Source organism: Polyodon spathula, chromosome 50 (assembly GCF_017654505.1).
Source record: "Polyodon spathula isolate WHYD16114869_AA chromosome 50, ASM1765450v1, whole genome shotgun sequence".
Taxonomy (NCBI): Eukaryota; Metazoa; Chordata; class Actinopteri; order Acipenseriformes; family Polyodontidae; genus Polyodon; species Polyodon spathula.
This window is the reverse complement of record NC_054583.1, coordinates 996,933-1,015,054: the sequence shown is the minus strand read 5'-3', so window position 1 is coordinate 1,015,054 and position 18,122 is coordinate 996,933. Positions and strand designations below refer to the sequence as shown.

The 18,122-nt window shown below is 39.9% G+C and overlaps 2 protein-coding genes across 5 annotated transcripts in view; both read left to right on the top strand.

The window, feature by feature from the left end:
* The first annotated feature begins 703 nt into the window (after positions 1–703).
* Positions 704–18,122, top strand: part of LOC121306761 (V-set domain-containing T-cell activation inhibitor 1-like) — a 31,456-nt gene continuing 14,037 nt past the window's right edge. Inside the window, exons 1-3 of one of the 3 annotated variants that reach the window (XM_041238678.1) lie at positions 704–1,031; positions 2,540–3,127; positions 4,311–4,488. In XM_041238678.1, coding sequence (XP_041094612.1) covers positions 916–1,031; positions 2,540–3,127; position 4,311 — 705 coding nt within the window. In that variant the 5' untranslated portion in view covers positions 704–915 and the 3' untranslated portion in view covers positions 4,312–4,488. Of the gene's footprint in view, positions 1,032–2,539; positions 4,489–18,122 lie in introns of those variants that run through there. The other 2 variants (XM_041238671.1, XM_041238674.1) reach the window with 2 other exon arrangements.
* LOC121306765 (CD276 antigen-like) lies at positions 6,631–17,546 on the top strand. 2 transcript variants are annotated; one of them, XM_041238687.1, is made up of 4 exons: positions 6,631–6,769; positions 8,257–8,338; positions 8,779–9,303; positions 17,135–17,546. In XM_041238687.1, coding segments are annotated over exons 2-4 (606 nt in total). In that variant the 5' UTR covers positions 6,631–6,769; positions 8,257–8,258; the 3' UTR covers positions 17,136–17,546. The 2 variants fall into 2 exon arrangements, with proteins under 2 accessions (XP_041094621.1, XP_041094620.1); XM_041238686.1 differs by lacking the exon at positions 17,135–17,546 and having other exon boundaries at positions 6,636–6,769; positions 8,779–10,437.

Below are 18,122 nucleotides of genomic sequence, written 5' to 3'. Positions count from 1 at the left end.
TTATGTTCTTATGTTCTTATGAGACAGTTGTCACTTATCAGTGCCTTGATACCGTGCTCTTCTGCTCCCTTGGGTCGACACTGTCAATACCTTTTAGAATTTTGAATGCTTGAATTAGGTCGCCGCGTAGTCTTCTTTGTTCAAGACTGAACAGATTCAATTCTTTTGGCCTGTCTGCATATGACATGCCTTTTAAACCTGGAATAATTCTGGTCACTCTTCTTTGCACTCTTTCTAGAGCAGCAATATCCTTTTTGTAGCGAGGTGACCGGAACTGAACACAGTATTCAAGATGAGGGCTTACTAGTGCATTGTACAGTTTTAACATTACTTCCCTTGATTTAATGTTTGAACTGTTAATATAAATGTCAATATAGCTATCAATAAACACACCATATTATATCATGATGTGTATGTTACACGTTGTGTTTGTTTAGCACTTCCCATAATAAACCGTGTGTTGAATTATAGGTACTGTACAGCACTGTGCACATATGCAACTGGAGCTGGTTCTGCCTTTTAGTCCTACTTTTGTGTTTGTATTTGGTAAATGCTTAGTTAGTAAATATTCTATATTTTATGTTGAAAAACCTGCCCAGTTTTGTGGGTTTACTATTACAAAAACCATAACTTGAAAAAGATTGAACAGTAAAAATGAGGTTTACCACAGCTTCTTGGCAAAAAAAAAAAAATTGCCTTGGGTTATTATTAAAAAAAAAGGCATATGGGTATAAAAAGGCAGTATCCATACTGAGGCCATCTGTAGTTCACAATGGCCCTTTCCTTGTGAGTTTAATTTCATGAAACTTTCCTGGAGTGTATAGTCTATAGCTAAGAGCGCTGTGATGTGTAATAATAATGATAAACAGACAGACGAGTCTTTGAATATTCAGTGGCTCCAGTGTGTATGGCGGTATGAATTTGAGGTTTCTCTTGTTTGTCGGTACAGAGATGCAGATGGAGCGTGCAAAGAGGATGGCCTCTGCAGGAGAAGAAGTGTCCCTGAATTCACCTGAGCTGCCCTGGAACCAGTAAGACCCCCGATTTGTACTCCATGGGCCGGTTGTACCAACAAGATAAAAAAAACGGGATGGGATCTGGGATCGCTGGAGCCGGATCATGGAAGGTGTTTTACTAAGCAGATCTGGATGTGGCTCCACTGATCCGTAATCTTGAGAAGCGAACATCCGTGGAGCGTAGTTTAAAAACCCCGGCTGTCAAATTTATAACCACCCAGGGATCACAATAATATTACGAAGAAATTACAAATGGCTGGACAGAGCAGAATAATTTGTAAATCCAGATTATTGGGCTTCCAAACTGTTTCGGGAAGCCTGTTATTGTAAAGATGATTATTATTATTATTATTATATTTTTTATTGTTGTTATTTTTCTTCCCAAACCTTTAAACTGCTCCTGTTTGCACACGGTGTAACCAAGCAACATGAAACTTTATCATTTCATGCAGATTACAGTTCAGATGCAAAAAAACGCGCTCCATCAACCAAGATGGCGGCCTGGTGCATTTTTTTTTTTTTTTTTTTTTTTTTTTTTTCAAAATCTAATTCTTGGAAACTGGTGAAGCGTTTGATGTGAAACTTCGTATAGGTCATCAGCAACAAATTTTACTGTCAAAATTGCTCCCACCAACTTTATAAAAACACGCCCCAAACATCAAACTGCTTCTGTTTGCAAGCCATTTAACCAACTGACCCTAACTTGGTAGACATCGTCCTCAAAAATGTTTGTACCTAAACCAATATGGCCACCTGATGCAATCTTTTAAAAGCCTTTCAAAATCTCCGGTCAAATGTAAAAGTATCTTATAACTCCTTACAGAATGTATATAGGTTAATGGTTACTATAGAACACAGATAGAAACACATATATGCTCTATTCAAAATTCACTTTGATCGTGACCGTTGATTGTGTTTCGTTGCCACTCTGGTCTCTGCTTGCAGTAGCACTGCGAGGGCTGTCACATTGACAGCATGATTCCTCCAGTCTTAGGGCTTTGTTTGTTAAGTCAGAAGCTATACGGGTGAGCATCCCCACATACTGGTTCTTCAGTAACTGTAGGTCAGTGATCTACCACTGTTCGTAATGAACAAGGTTACTGTAACGGTAGTGGACCGTGCTCTGCACTGTACCATGCCGTGTGCACCGTTCTTATACCGTACACTGTCCCGTGTGTATCAAACACCGTACCCAGGGGTACTGTGCACTATATACTGACTGTATATACCGTACATTGAGCGATATATCATTAGCACCGTACTGCACTGTTTGAACTTGTGTGAACACAAGTGAGATACACTGCCTCGGTTGAAATGTCAGTGAGTGAAGTTCTTCCGGTTTGCACGCAATTCTGTATCTGTTAAAAATAAATATCTGTTAAAATAAATAAATAACCAGTTTTTCATTCTGGTTATGCACTAATCGTTTTAGTGTACATGGAGTCATATGGCAACGCTATGTGTGTCTCTGATCCCTTGTTGTCAGGGTGTGTTTCTGAACTTTCTGCTCTTCTCCTGTTCAGGCTCTATTTGAAGAGAAGGACCGAGTCCAGGATCCAGTTAAGGAGGAGCGTGTGCTTCACTGGCCCTGCTGCTGCTGCTGTTACCGGGGTATTGGCAATCCTCATACTGGCTGCTGGCAGGGTCAGCGGCAGTGAGTTTGTAACAGTCCCGAGCTCAGTGAAGTGTACTGAGGGGCAGGACTGTATCCTGAGCTGCACTTTCAACCACATCACAGCTGGAAACATGGATGAGCAGTTAGATGTGATCTGGAGACGAGCACAAACGGGCCGCATCGTTCACAGTTACTATGACAACACGGACCAGCTTAATAATCAGCTCCCTCAGTATGTGAGCAGGACCAGCCTGTTTGATTCTGAGCTGCAGCGCGGGAACGCTTCACTGCTGCTGAGGAGAGTCAGGGAGGAAGACGCTGGAGAATATGAGTGCTCTGTTTACGCTCATAAGCAGCACGGGTCGGGCCTGACTGAGTTAGTCCCGGTTCCAGCTGAACCCACATCAGCAGCCCTTACAGCTGAACCCACATCAGCAGCAGCCCTTACAGCTGAACCCACATCAGCAGCAGCTGTTCTGAATGGACGACACCCCTGGTGGGTTTCAGGAGCAGTTCTCGTTTATTGGGTAGCTGCAAGTTTGTGTATCAGCCTGAAGCTGTATATACAACATGCAGGTTGTTGTTTCCGGAAGCCCCACAGTGGTCTGACAGCTCAGTACAGTGCAGGACAGGACAGTGAAACCCAGTGCAGACAGACCGCTCCCCTGCACTGTTCAACACACCCAGTTTAATACAACCTCCCACAGAGGAGATAACGCTTTCAATTAGAAACAGCAGCTCTAAAATGTTACGATAATAATTGTGCAGTAACTAATAAGTGCGACTAGATAGCTCCAAAGAAATTAAAGTTGAACAATGACTAAAACTGGATACTGAAAGTTAAGGGTAATGTTAAAAAATGTGTATTTATGTGTGCATGCAAATGTAAAAATTTACTGCGCTGAAAAGTTTTCTTTTTCAACAGTGCTGTGTGTGTTTCTGAGCTGCCTCCTTGGTGCTCTTTGCCCTGAGAGACGCCCTGCTTTAGATTCAGATGGGTCTCCAGTATCGTTCTGCATGGCAGTTATAGTCCAGCTCTTTAATATCACATTGAAGGGTTTATATTATATCTGAAGCAAACACTGGAAATGTGGAAAAAAAACGCCAAGTTATCAAAAGCGCCCAGCCATTTAAAGTGGAGATATCAAAAACACAAGCCAAGTTTCAAGAAACCACTGGGGCAACCTTGCAAAGTAAACTGGCACAACTGTAAAAGCAATGGGGCACCAAGGTTGTTCCAATGGTTTAAGTTGTGTCAAAAACACAAGCTCGAGTCAAGGCCTCAGAAGACTTCAACTCGACTCTGACTCAGAAATATTAACGACTGGTATTTATTTTTTATTTTCTATTACACAAAAAATTCTACCTTTCCAGTCCTGCTTCCCCTAAAACTTCCACCAACAACTACATATCTCGAATACAATGTCTTCTGTTAGTCGTCACCACTTAATGTACAGGGTTATTTCAGGCAACAGTTTATATCGGACAAATAGCGTTTGCAATTCCCATTGATTTCAATAACAAAGGCATCATGTATCTCGTGTTAAGCACGCCACATATTTTGGGCAAACTCAGCTGTTTGGAGCTTGTTATTGCTGTTCACATAGATTTAAATAACAAACTCCTTTTACTAACCCACCAATCAGCTGTTTTCACCTCGTTACCCTGCATTCACACAGATTTCAATACAGAAGGCAGCATACCTGCAAAAAAAGATCATCCAGATGCGTATCACAGAGTTCCTCGCTGGAAGCAGTGTGCAGTAATGTAGACTGCCTGTTCTGTACATTTCTGCACTTGCATGGGACCCTTTACCCTGGGATCCTTCAAGAAGCTGCTTGATGAGATTCTGGGATCAATAAGCTGCTGACAACCAAACGAGCAAGATGGGCCGAATGGCCTCCTCTCGTTCGTAAACTTTCTTATGTTCTTATGCACTTTTTTTGCATGAACTTTGTATTACATTCATAGGTTTTATATTATATAAGTGCCTTAATAAAGTTTTTTTTAATTTTACAGCATACCCTCGTCTTTGTTTTTGTTTACTGTACTCGTGGTTTGAAGGACATTTTGCATGTCAGTTTATTGTGTGAGAGTTTATACTGTCCATCGCTTACTGTGGGTGAATCACAACTAAGTACTGCACTCTTGTTCCTGTGTCTTCCAATGTGAAATAAAACACCAAGTTATAAAAGTTACATCTGGCATAGCTATGTATGTGTTGCAGTGCCTCTGAACAGGAGAGTTGTCAAACTTGTAAATACAGCTATGAACTGTGGTTTTATGCACCCCACACACATTGCCAACTACCCTGAACTCAGCTGAGGATGCCAGACGATACAGGCCAATCAACACTCTTTTTTCCACTGGCACAGAAGGCTGTAGGTAATTCCTTTTTGGCTGCCTATTTTCCTTTACCAGTTCCACTATAATGCTGAATGTTGCCCTGGTGACGGGAAAGGACTCTGCCCACTGCAGATCTGTGAAGAGTGATGCAGCACAGCCTCTTCCCTGCAGCTAGACGGGCGAGTTTGTGTCCAAACCGTCCATTCGCTAGCCGTTGGCATTAAATTACCATTTGCTGCTGAAGGATGTTTGGAGGTGCAAGAGCGGTAAACCCCATTATTAACCAGCCAGGCGTGAGGTGTTTTGCTCTATTACAGCAGATAAGATTCTCCTGTGTACCAGTTCTCTGAGCGTGGAAACCCCATTATTAACCAGCCAGGCGCGAGGTGTTTTGCTCTATTACAGCAGATAAGATTCTCCTGTGCACCAGTTCTCTGAGCGTGGAAACCACATTTTCACAAAATGTCCTCAGTAATCTTTAAAAACAGCACGAGTACTTTACCCATAGCTAATTTACATATCAAAACCCCCACCTTTCCCATTCATTTGCATGACGTCGGGTGAAAAGCCCGGTTTACTCGAGTAAAATAAACTGAGGGAATGGAAACCCAAAATAGCATTTTACAGGAGGCATTTATCTCGAGCGAATGTCTCATGCTTTAAAAAAGTAAATTAATAAATAAATACACCACACCTGGAAACATCACCATTGTTAATATTGTAGCGATCTCGGTGCCCGCAGGAAGGTGCATCACACCGGGCGAGGCAATCCACACACAGGCGGAGGGCGGACGGAAACCCGGGGTTTCTCGCACCAAGGCACAGCGCCGATACAGCTGTACAAAAGAGACGGCTCCTTTGCAATATAGCGTATTTCGGACCCCTGCCTTCTCCAGTGCACGCTACAATACCTTTTAGAATTGAATACCTGAATCCGATCCCAGCGTAGTTTGATCAAGACTATACAATGAAGCTGTGGACAGCCTGGTCAATGCTGATTTAAACACATACATCAATTATTCAAACAAACAAAGTACTAAATCCAAGATAAGCGATCTATAATTTTACAATAAAGTTAATATCAATCATTTCATCAAACTGACTCTGTATAGGTGGACAATCCAGACAAATGTGAATTTAGGACGCTTAACATGGTTAATTTGATGTGAAAATGACATTGCCAAACTGCAGTTACTTTTCAGCATGAATGTGACAGTGACAAGCACGCCTCGTCCACCTGAAGCAGTTTTATTGAACAAACATGTTTCCTAAATTTAAAGCAGAATTGTTTGTGTCGATGATTACATATGATAAGTGTATTGATTTGGTCACAGAAAAGCAACTGCAGACTGATAGGCTGGTTAAAACATCGTTGTCATGTTGTGATCAGCAAGAACGTTAACCACTTTGAAGTATTATTATTATTATTATTTTAAATCATATTTCTCTAAGTCTTTGTTTTTGCCTAAGTGCAATGCACACAGAAAAAGGAATTTAAAAAACCTTATCTACACGAAAGATACATAGTTTGCGTCGCTTGTGTTTGAATCAGTTCTCCAGGCTTCTTTCTTCCCCTCACCAACTGAGTGTCCCTATTTGTCACTCTCGCTATCTGGCCATCCTACATCCAGTTGCTATTTGTTACAATGGTGGTGTCATTGAGATGTGAGAGCACTCCTAATTGGGAGAGTTTTCAGGAGACGTGGGCGGGTTTTTGTAAAAAGTGTTCATAAAACTTTGACCAGAGAGAGGACTGCGCACTAAAAACACCGCGGTGTGCAAATCTCTTAAGGTAAAGTTGTGCGTTTTTCTTTTCTAAATATTTACAAACTGATTTCTGTATGTTTGTTAATGTATTTATTTCTGTATTTGTCATGCCTTATTCTTGAGACGGTCTGGCCTTGAAGGCGGAATAACCCTAATAATAAATACCTCTGCGATTGTAAATCCGTGTTTTTTAAATATAAAAAGTACTGAATATATATATATATATATATATATATATATATATATATATATATATATATATATATACACACACACACACACACGTGGTTTTTTTTTTTGCTTTTTCTAAATGCATGTTCAGACTCTATCCGACGTATAGGCTGCATATTAAGTTTTTTTAAATAAACAAACAAAAAAAAAAACACAACACATACATTTCTATTCAAATCTTTGTAGCTGTGAGAATTACTTGAAAATGATCAATTTTTATCCGTGATTTTGCTGTTATTTGTTTATTTTTTACCGTGAAAAAGTTGCATCCGTTGACGTAATGAGTTGCATTTTAGTTTCGCTTTTAGTGTATTTCGAATATCATCAAGTGCACCTATTATATATATATATATATATTATATATATATATATATATCTATATATATATATATATATATATATATATATATATATAATGAGTGGTGAACACTGTGACAAAGGAAGTATTGTTGAGTTTGAAAAATAGTTGGACTGACGGACACACATGAAAGCTGCAAACCGAATTTATTCTCCTGCGTCTTTTTGAGAACTTGTATCATTTATACACAAAACAGACCTCGAAGCCACTCAGGGGTGCCTGGTGTATATTTCACAATGTTTGTTTGTTTGTTTGTTTGTTTCCAACATCATAAGGCGGCCAAGTAAATGAAGTTTAGCATAGCACCAGCTTGTACTTTTAAAACATGTTACGCCCATTTAAGCTAATTAGAAAAAACAGTAAGGATAACAAACTGCATTGTTTTTTTTAACCCTTTCAATCTGTTAACCTGTTCTACACCAATTTCAAACACCATTTCCATCACCAATTGTAAATACATGATTAATACGGACTATTAAGCTTCTAAACACACACTTACTATCGTACTTCTGATCATGGGGAATTCAGCATAATTAATATGGTATATTAAAAAAAAACTGCTCTCTTACCGTAAACTTTCGAATATCTATGTGGGGCTCAGATCGGCGGGAAGAACTGACCTTAAACCAGCCAAGCAAAAGCAAGGGGGTAGGGGGAACCCTGTACATCCTGTAGCTGAACGGAAACTGCAAGAGAGGCTCATGGGAAGTGTAGTTTTTCTGGTTTTGAATCTGTAGGCGTTCACAATGGCCCTTTCCTTGTGAGTTTAATTTCATGAAACTTTCCTGGAGTGTATAGTCTATAACTAAGAGCGCTGTGATGTGTAATAGTAATGATAAACAGACAGACGAGTCTTTGAATATTGAGTGGCTCCAGTGTGTATCGTGGTATGAATTTGAGATTTCTCTTGTTTGTCGGTACAGAGATGCAGACGGAGCGTGCAAAGAGGATGGACTTTGCAGGAGAAGAAGCGTCCCTGAATTCACCTGAGCTGCCCTGGAACCAGTAAGACCCCCGATCCAGTATTGTACTCCAGGGTTTCTTTTCTCTTGGCTTCAATGCGTGCCCTTCTCGTCCTGCTCTCTGCGCTCAGTTTGATGCGTCACTTTCCCCTCTTCTCTTCCGTTTCAAGTTTCTACTTGTTATTGAACTTGTTTCATTGGCACTGGATCACATCAGACAGCCTGGTAGCAAACTGCCCCAGTGAGTGTCCGAGTCACAAATGTGCTGAAACCTGCGTGTGTGTTTATAACCCTGTGTGTGTGTTTAACACCTGGTGCTCTGTGTGTCTCTGTCTGTGTGTGTATGTGTGTGTGTTTATCACCCTGGTGCTCTGTGTGTGTGAGTGTGTCTCTGTGTTTGTGTCTGTCTGTGTGTATGTATCTCTGGCTGGGTTTCTGAACACAGATGTGTGTGTCTGAACTTTCTGCTCTTCTCCTGTTCAGGCTCTATTTGAAGAGAAGGACAGAGTCCAGGATCCAGTTAAGGAGGAGAGTGTGCTTCACTGGCCCTGCTGCTGCTGCTGTTACCGGGGTATTTGCAATCCTCATACTGGCTGCTGGCAGGGTCAGCGGCAGTGAGTTTGTGACAGTCCCGAGCTCAGTGAAGTGTCCTGAAGGGCAGGACTGTATCCTGAGCTGCACCTTCAACTACATAGCTGGAGGCTGGGATGAGAAGACAGGTGTGACCTGGAGACAAGCAGAAACAGACCACATCGTTCACAGGTACTATAACAACAGGGACCAGCTTGCCCATCAGCTCCCTCAGTATGTGAACAGGACCAGCCTGTTTGATTCTGAGCTGCAGCGCGGGAACGCTTCACTGCTGCTGAGGAGAGTCAGGGAGGAAGACGCTGGACAGTACAAGTGCTCTGTTAAAGCTCCTCGACAGCTTGGTTCGGGCCAGACTGAGTTAATCCTGGTTTCAGCTCAACCCCTAACAGCAGCTGTTTGGAATAAACAACACGCCTGGTGGGTTTTAGTAGCATTTTTTGGTGTGGTTGCAATTCTCTTTGTCAAACTGATCAAAAAACGTGTAGGTTGGCGCTGGAAGCCCTACAATGCTTTGAAAGCTGTAGCGTTTAAAACAGGCAGGGCCGATGTACACCGTGGAAGCACCCAAAGCTAAAGAGTCACTTTAAATAAAGGAAACGTGTTATTGAAGAGACTTTTTAAAAATCACGTTGTTTCCTAGACAGTTGAGCTGTAATATGTAGCCTTGTCTTTGCAGGATATCAAAATAATCTGGCAAATAGACAGTCATGGTCCCATGCTAGGGTTGTCACATTGTACCAGTTGTACATTGTACCAGTTTTACAATAAACTGGAGTGTAAACTGACACGGTTTTGAGGTGCTATGGGCGCTGGGTTTTTTTTTTTATTCACTGTTTGTCCATCGGTGAGCCACTGTGTTCATTAGAACTAGCAAATTAAAACGGACCTCTCAGGCACGATGGACATTATCCACGTAAGCCATTAAATAAGTGATGTGGTATTTAATATAAACGGTCCTACTAAACGGTGATCACAAGCAAACGTGATTGTCAGTAAATGAAACACAAATACTCGAAAAGGCACTGTAACACTTCATCACCGCCTTCCTTTTCATTTATCAAACCAGAGAAGTGACAGTAGCTGTTATCTATCGTATCAGTCAAGAGAAACGCATTAAGCACACACCAGTGCAGAGAATCAAAAAGTCTATATTTGCTACTATATGACCAAGTCTGTGATGCTACCGGCATCTGTGTTATTTTTATTTTAAACGGTATTGTAAAGATGTTGCCATCTCCTCGAGTTTGTAGGGATTTGGTTTTATGTATTTTTTACAACATTTTTAGTTTTTTCATTATTTAAAAAAAAAAGGTTTGTTATACTCTCAACAAACTTGCTGTATTACTACTTGTCTTAATTATAACTATTTCCTGTGTCTCCTATTTGATTCTCCTCTTACAGGTGTCAGTATTCAGATAGTTTTTTGTAATTGCTCTTGTTTGAAATCGTTCTCATCCACTACGTGCTCTTACTGGACTTCACTCCTATAGGACGTATTTTTACCATAAAATGTTAACAATAATGAACAACGATAGTTCAGGTAGAAATTACTTATGTTAAAATATAGTATTATACGAGTCCTTTGTATTTCTTCTAATTTGAATGCATAGACACGTGTATGTTTTTAGAAAAAAAAACACACGCAACTTGTTTTAAAATAAGGAACCACCTGTTTTAAGAAATGTAAGTACTTCTTAACCCAACAATGAAATAAACAAATAAAAAAATCATAATGCAAGACCCTGCATACATTGTTAGGTTAACATTTTAAAACCTTTTGGCATTATGTGTTTTAAGCAGCTGGGGGGGGGGGCTGAAACACACATGTAAAAACAGCATGGACCGTCTCCCAAATGTTCTTGCAAAGTCTTTAGACTATAACACGTAAAAAATAATATGCTACAAGGCTTGACTTTTTTCGATACTTGTTGCAGTGTACATTTACTTGAAATGAAAAACAGTATCAAAATAAATAAAACAAGCCTTGATTACTGGCAGTAGTATTTTAGACAATAATAATAAATAATCTTTATATAGCGCCTTTCATAGTGGACCACCAGCACTTTGCAAGAGACTCGGGCGTGTGAGCTGCGCATCGGCTGAGAGTCGCTTACAACAACGCCTCTCCCCAAAGACGCAGCACAAGGGGGTTCAGTGACTTTCTCCCTTCACAATGTGACAGCCTCCCACACAATGTCCAACGTTGTTACAGTGTATTTACTTAAAATACAAATTTAAAAAAAAAAAATTAAATGCTGCAAACCTTAGATGTGTAGACATATATGCTTGTGTTTGCATGGACCAAAATGAGAGGCAATTGCGCCTGTCTTAAATGTTTCCCATACGTACCAGCTGCATTCAAAATTAAACTGTGTTTTTAGGCTACATGTGAGCGTATATCGCTGCGCTGTTTAAATATGCCCGGGGCTGGTGCTTTGACAAGCAAAACAGCTAAAGAAGTGAACAGAGCATTTCAAAGCCGCCCACCTCGGCATCCTGTGCTGATATCTCGGGGTTGTCAAGCGAGTTTCACAAGAGAAGCGCTAATGCAATTGCATTAAGTGTGTGTCTGGGAGTTCTTTCGCACAGGATACATGCGTCACAGGTATTTTCCTGCGCAGTTGCACAGACAGTCCACTACTGCTGGATCCCGCTGTAACCCAAAACCCCAGGACCACAATATACCCACAAACACAACCACACACAGATAATACAAGCAGTTTTTATTAGACACAAATGCTTTTGCACGTACAGCCATAACTATAAGAACCCCAACCGTTTAATTTAGATTCATCACCCTTTATTATTACTTGTAGCTGTTCACCACCCGTTATCTCTCTATTTATCTATTTATTTTTCACGGGTCTCTATTTATTTTTCACGGGTAGGTTGCGGAATAAAATTAAGATTTTGCGGACATTTCGCGGACGTGTTTAAACATTAAGTAACCCTAAGACAGTATTTCAGAACACTATGAAGCCTAAAAAATAGTGATACTCGCTTCCTTACTAAAACAGAGCGCTGTCATTTGTTAAAGGCAAGCATGCAACTTCCCCTGCAGTTGACTTGCCCGTACATTGAGACTGCACGTCTGCATCCACTGAACTGGTTGGAAAAGTAAGACAAAGCTTTGCCAAGTTATACAGATGTGGAACTCGATTAGAAACAGCCCCAAAACTTGGTTACCAAAGGGCATTTGGCATTCTTTAATAAAGGCAATGGATGCAGCACGTCCGTTGTCGTGTTATTGGTCCCATCCAATAATTCATTTTGTTAGTACCGAGTCAAAACAAAGAAAATGTGGCTATTTGGGTCTACAATTCCAACTGCGAAAAAGCAAGCAGCAGGTTGAAGCGAGGTGGCTGTGCTAGATCGCTGTAGTACTGATTCAGCTTGCAGACAGGAATGTCTGGGCTGACTTTCCAGTTTGGTTTCTGAAAGCTGTTTGTTTTTCGTTCTGTTCAGCAGCCTCTGTAGTAGACTTGTGTTCAATGTGTGATTCTGAAGTTAAATAGCGATCGGTCGTATTTTCTCCAGAGACACATTAAGATGTGCAAAACAATCACCTCAAGCTGCATGTACAGTTTATTCGGGAAATATCTTGAAACGATCATCAGCCGAAATATACTTCGCTTTTTTTGTCGCCCATTTCTAATAAATATTTTACATCCAATGTTCAAAGCTAGATTGTAGCGCCTAAACGCAGCACTGACTTTGTCCCGCCCCCACCTGCACAGTACAGGTCACAGAAAATCAGCACAGACGCACTGATAGGCTGATTAAAACTTCGCTATAAAAAAGTTGCTCATTTGAATAGTGAACAACAACGTTAACCTCGTTGGATAATTTTTTTTTTGTAAATGTTATTATATGTGGACGTTTTTTGCTTGTTTGTTTTTTGCTTAAGTGCAATCACACAGGACGGCGAAGGAATAAAAAAGGGCTCTCTACAGATCCCCTACCAATAACTAACCAGGCTAAATAAATCAATTAACATTAAATATCATTCCAGGGAGTACCCGATAGGGTCTCGAAAACACCAATAAATTAAGCTTGTCATAAAAACAACCATATAATTTACTTATCATACCTCAGCATTAATTTACCAAACCCAGAGAGTAGTGTTCAGTTCCAACATCTTCCTTCTAAAAACCCATTATCCAACATCCTTTTAAAACCTGGAACTATTTCTTGTCCTTCTCTAAACAGAAATACACAAATATGCCATTCGTAAGCACGGTGTCGCAATTCCCTGGTAATGCACCCAAACCAACTTCACTACTGATGAAGCAAGCGTGTCCAAATTGCAGTTATCTTGGTGCCCTGGCACGACAAGATGCACATGTGCTGTTTGTAGTAGATACAATGCCGTCTTTCTGACGATTGCCACTGCTTTGTCTCAATCCCGGTCTCACACCAGTGCTGCCTATGCATTTCCCTTAAGGTTGCTCTGAATATTCCAATGACGCGTCCAGGAGCTGAAAAGTTTGAGCTCCTCCAACTCCAACCCAGAGCCTGAATCCACCGCCGCCTGCCCTGCACAGAAACACAACACAGCCCTGAGTCCTGGCGCAATACAACGACAACACAATAACTGTTAGACTCTTGCTACACCCCAATGCTGGCTGTTATTCCCCGATCAAGTTGCTTTCCTGCCAGCACGAATGCTTATCTCCTGGGAATCCCGCCAAGCCTTTGAGGTGATTGCGGCGTCCAGCTTATTCCATTCGGCTGCTGGTTCTCGTTGGCATCTCTCCCTGGTTCGTCTTTGCATCCGGGCGCGGCTGGAATAACCCTATTGTACAATGTCCATCTCTCAATCGATTGCTTAACAACTCTTAATGAAACAGACAAATAATTCACTGCAAGTTAGTTCGTATTTGCTCTGAATATCAAGCTTCCACGGCAGTCTCTTCACACGGCCATTTACTAGATTTTGTATCTCACATGCTTCTCTGTAACGCCGTCGGTTCGAAATACTATGGCAAGCAGTTTTAACATTGAATCCTCAATTGCTTATATCAAGAATGGCATTTCCGATAAAAAGAATGGCATTTTTGATATCAACAATACAATTCTTGATATCAAAAACGCCATTCTTGATATCAGAAATACAATTGCTGATATCAAAATAAAAGGTACTATTTTCTGACATCGACAATTCTATGTTTGATATCAACAATTGTGTTTCCGGTGTCAACAATTTTATTTTTGATATAAAAAAAATAACATTGAGAATTGTTGATATTGTTGACCATTACAAGGTGCTTAACAATTCAATGCAATTTACTTCATTCCCCCCCCAACGTCAACGCCAACTCCTTCACACAGAGCTGCTGGGCAGACTGCCTGCGTTCACGATACTTTTTTGACTGCTAGATTGCAGACGGGAGTCTGCGTCTGACGTCACGGTCTGTGTAGCCGGAGCTTGGACGCGTTAGCTGCAAAGCAAAGAGAACAAGCATGAAAGCTGATTTAGCATTCTAACATACTCTCCTTAGACTTTCCACTTTTAGAAAATCATAACTTTACATTTCTGCTTTCATTGCATACATTTACATCACAACCATCAAATACCATCGGGGGACTCTGTTTCCCCAAAGGCTGTTTAACGACGATATAAGTTATAGCAGTGGTTTATTACCCTGTTCCTTGCTGGGTTTGGTTCCAACAAGAGCTCGCAGTTGTTTAATTGAACCCTTAAGTTAACTAATAATTTGCTTAATTAGACTTTTTGAATAGTTCAGCTTATAACATGTTGGAGAGTGCAGCTTCCTGATACAATTATATACTTAACTTGAAACCCCAACTGTTTAAAATGCTTTTAAGGCTCTGATGAGGCAGATTATTAGTTAAGGGTTGAATGAAGTAATTGAGAGCAGCTCGGTTGTAACAGAAACCAGCAGAGGCTGAGGGTACATTGGGAACTCCACGACTATGGATCCAAAGGACGGTGATAAAACCTTTTGGGCTCTTTGAATACACACGTATGCCCTTCAGGTTGTCAAAGGCACCAGCAGCATTCCAGAGGTTAATGCAGGTACGGTAAGTTCAACCTTTGAACAGCATGTAGCTGCCTTAGAGAAGGCTTTTATTCTGTTAAGGAATACTGGTTTACATGTGAAGGCTGAAAATGTCATTTTTCAAAACTAAGGTTCAGTTCCTGAGATGTTCCATCTTGCCCAAGGGAAATGGCACAGACCCAAGGAAGTTAGCAATAGTTTGTGATTGGCCTGTGGCTGTTTCCTTGAAATGCCGCCTGAGAAGGGAAGTTCCCGGGCACACTCCAGGCTTCTTTAAAATAAATTTGATTGAATTTATATTAAATTTGAGAAATCCTTCACTTGGTAGAAGATATTTAATTTTCTTTGCAAACACCAGAAACACAAACATAATCCAGAATAGACATACAGAATATCATCTTCTAAATTGATTGATTTGAATACAACATGAACCAGAATACCGAATAACATAATTCCTTAAAGAAAAGTTGTTTTAAGTGCTTTGTAGCACATACATAACATAATACAATACAGCATAAAACAAAATGAAAATAGTATACAAAATACAATTATTTTTAAATGGTTTTTAATTGGAACATGATAACAATAGTGAAATGAAAATGGACAATAATATATACATGTGATTTAGTAAATTACTAAAATAAGTCTTTAATTTTCAGTCAAAATATCAAAAGGCTTTCGGGGGTGACTTTTCAAAGGCACGTTTGCAGATGTATCAGATTTGACTTCTTTGGAGGTTTGGCAGGTTTCCTGTTTGCTGAAGTGCATGATGTACAGGAAGATGTGGTTGCCAGCCAGAAACAAAAATGCAATTAAATAGAAATGATCTCATCAAAAACTAAATTGAAATACAATACTACTACTACAACCACTTTGTTTTGATCATTTAATTTAACTAGTTTTATTATTTAAAAGCAGTTAAATGATTGTCCCTGAGTTTAAATAGGACTACTACTACTACTACTACTACTAATAATAATAATAATAATAATAATAATAATAATAATACTAGCGATTGCTATAGGTACTTTTCCATACCCCAGTCCCTTTCTGTAAGGTACAGACACACTCTCTCACTCCCAGCTCTCCACCACTATACTCTTCCAAGTGAAGCCCTGGACCAGGTTACATATATACCAAAATCTCCTACAACTTCTCTTATTTATATGTATAAAGAGACACTGCTAGTTCACAGAGTGGGTGTACCCCAGTGAACTCCGTCACCCTCGCACACCTGGGGACCCAGCCCCCAAACCACAGTGCCTTCTCCTCGCGGACAGGAGTCAGACCCTCCAAACAGGTAACTACATTTAGTTTGATTCATAATGGGTTTTCAATCAGGATTAAAACATATTCTACAAAATCTCTATCTGTATTTAAAATGTACAGCAGGGTAAGAGCCCTATGTTAGGTAAAAGCTATTTTTTGTCCTGCTGCTAACAGGAAGTGGTGTAATCAGCCGTAATGAGTTTGAGGGGATTGCCGTCCCCTAGATGCACTTGCTACCGGTTCTTGCAGCTCAACAGACCACCACATGGGAGTATGACAAATTCTTATTTTTATTTTTTTCCAATTCGGTTTGTGAACACCATGAGGCCTGCAGGTTCAAGGGGGTATAATAAAATTATGAATTGAACTATTGGCTTCATGATAATGTTGTGTTTGTGTAGGTGCTAATTATGCACAGGTTTTAAAACAATGAAAACAAAATGTCTGCCTTTGGGGTGAGAGCCCGCCCCCCCCCCCCTCACTGTTTGGGGTGAGAAGCCTATGGGACGCCTCTTACCCCATGATGATGTCAATTTCAAGCCAGGAGGGTTTTTTAGGAAAATATGACACTTTGTATCATATTACTATCTAGCTATCCCTAATGTAAGCTGTCAAGGGCAGCTATAGCACAGTCTTAGCTTGTGTGGTAGTTAGACTGAAGAACTGTGTACAATGAAGAATGACAAAGTTAGTTACAGAATTGTAATAAATTGTTCATTATTATTATATTATTATTATTATTATTATTATATTATTATTATTATTATTATTATTATTATTATTATTTCATTATTATCTTTTATACCTTTTGACTTTCCAAAAAATGGTATTTCAAACTCTCCCACATCTTGACTGGGTGATGAAAGATTATTCACTCATAGTCACAGCAGTGTCACAATGGAAGCACTCAGATGCTACAGTGTTACTCAATGATTGTATTTGTATCTCTCCTCCAGATTCAGCACTATGCCTCAAACGCACATAAGAAAAAGCAGCAGAGCATCATCATATACGCAGGAATATTTAAGAAGAGCCCTTCTTGTTGGTGTTATTGGAATTCAAATAGCATTCTAAATTGTTAAAACGTTTGAGTGACGTGTGTTTTTGAGTGAACGTATAGGAGGCTGTGTGGCCCAGCGTTTAAAGAAACGACTTGTAACCCCCAGGTCCCTGGTTCAAATCCCAGTTCAGCCATTGACTCGCTCTGTGGGACCCTGAGCAAGTCACTGAACCTGCTTGTGCTGCGTCTTTGGGTGAGACGTTGTTGTAAGCGACTCTCCAGCTGATGCGTAGCTCACACACCATTGTCTTACAAAGCGCTTTGTGATGGTGGTCCGCTATATTAAAAGTATATATTATTATTATTATTATATATTGGAGTGACATGTGGGGGTAAGAAGCCCCTCTTTCAGGTACGTTATTTTAGTTTAGTTCTTGTGTATTTATGATTTCACTAGAGACTCCTGCTTATACTCAGCTATGGAGTTTGCATATAAGTTTATTTAGAACATGAAAAGGGTTCAAATGTACATTCGTTTATGTGACAAATATGGAATTTTCCTTATCGTTTTGTGTATCAGAATGTCAGTTTGATGTTTCTTAAAGTGTGTTTATTCAGCTATAACTGTATGAAATAATATTCTAACAACTAAAAACAGAAGTTGCGTTTGATTATTTGTTCTATTGTCCTACAGCATTTGAGGTGAAAAGCGATGCGTCTCTTCCAGTGAGGAAAGGATTGACTGATTCTTCCAGATATGTACACTGTATGTGTGTCCACATATTTAGAAAAGCCAAGTGATAATAAATAATAATAATAATAATAATAATAATAATAATAATAATAATAATAATTATTTTGCTATTCTTCTGTCAAGTGAGTCAGGCGATTAGAAATCAACCTGAAGGAATGCAGTCCATTCTGCATGGAACCCTATATCTACA

Bases quoted from the DNA above. Each gene is read 5' to 3' on its own strand.
- LOC121306765 (XM_041238686.1), top strand. From the start codon at position 8,259: ATGCAGACGGAGCGTGCAAAGAGGATGGACTTTGCAGGAGAAGAAGCG. The intron at 8,339-8,778 runs GTAAGACCCCCG...TCTCCTGTTCAG, and splicing joins CCTGAGCTGCCCTGGAACCA to GCTCTATTTGAAGAGAAGGA.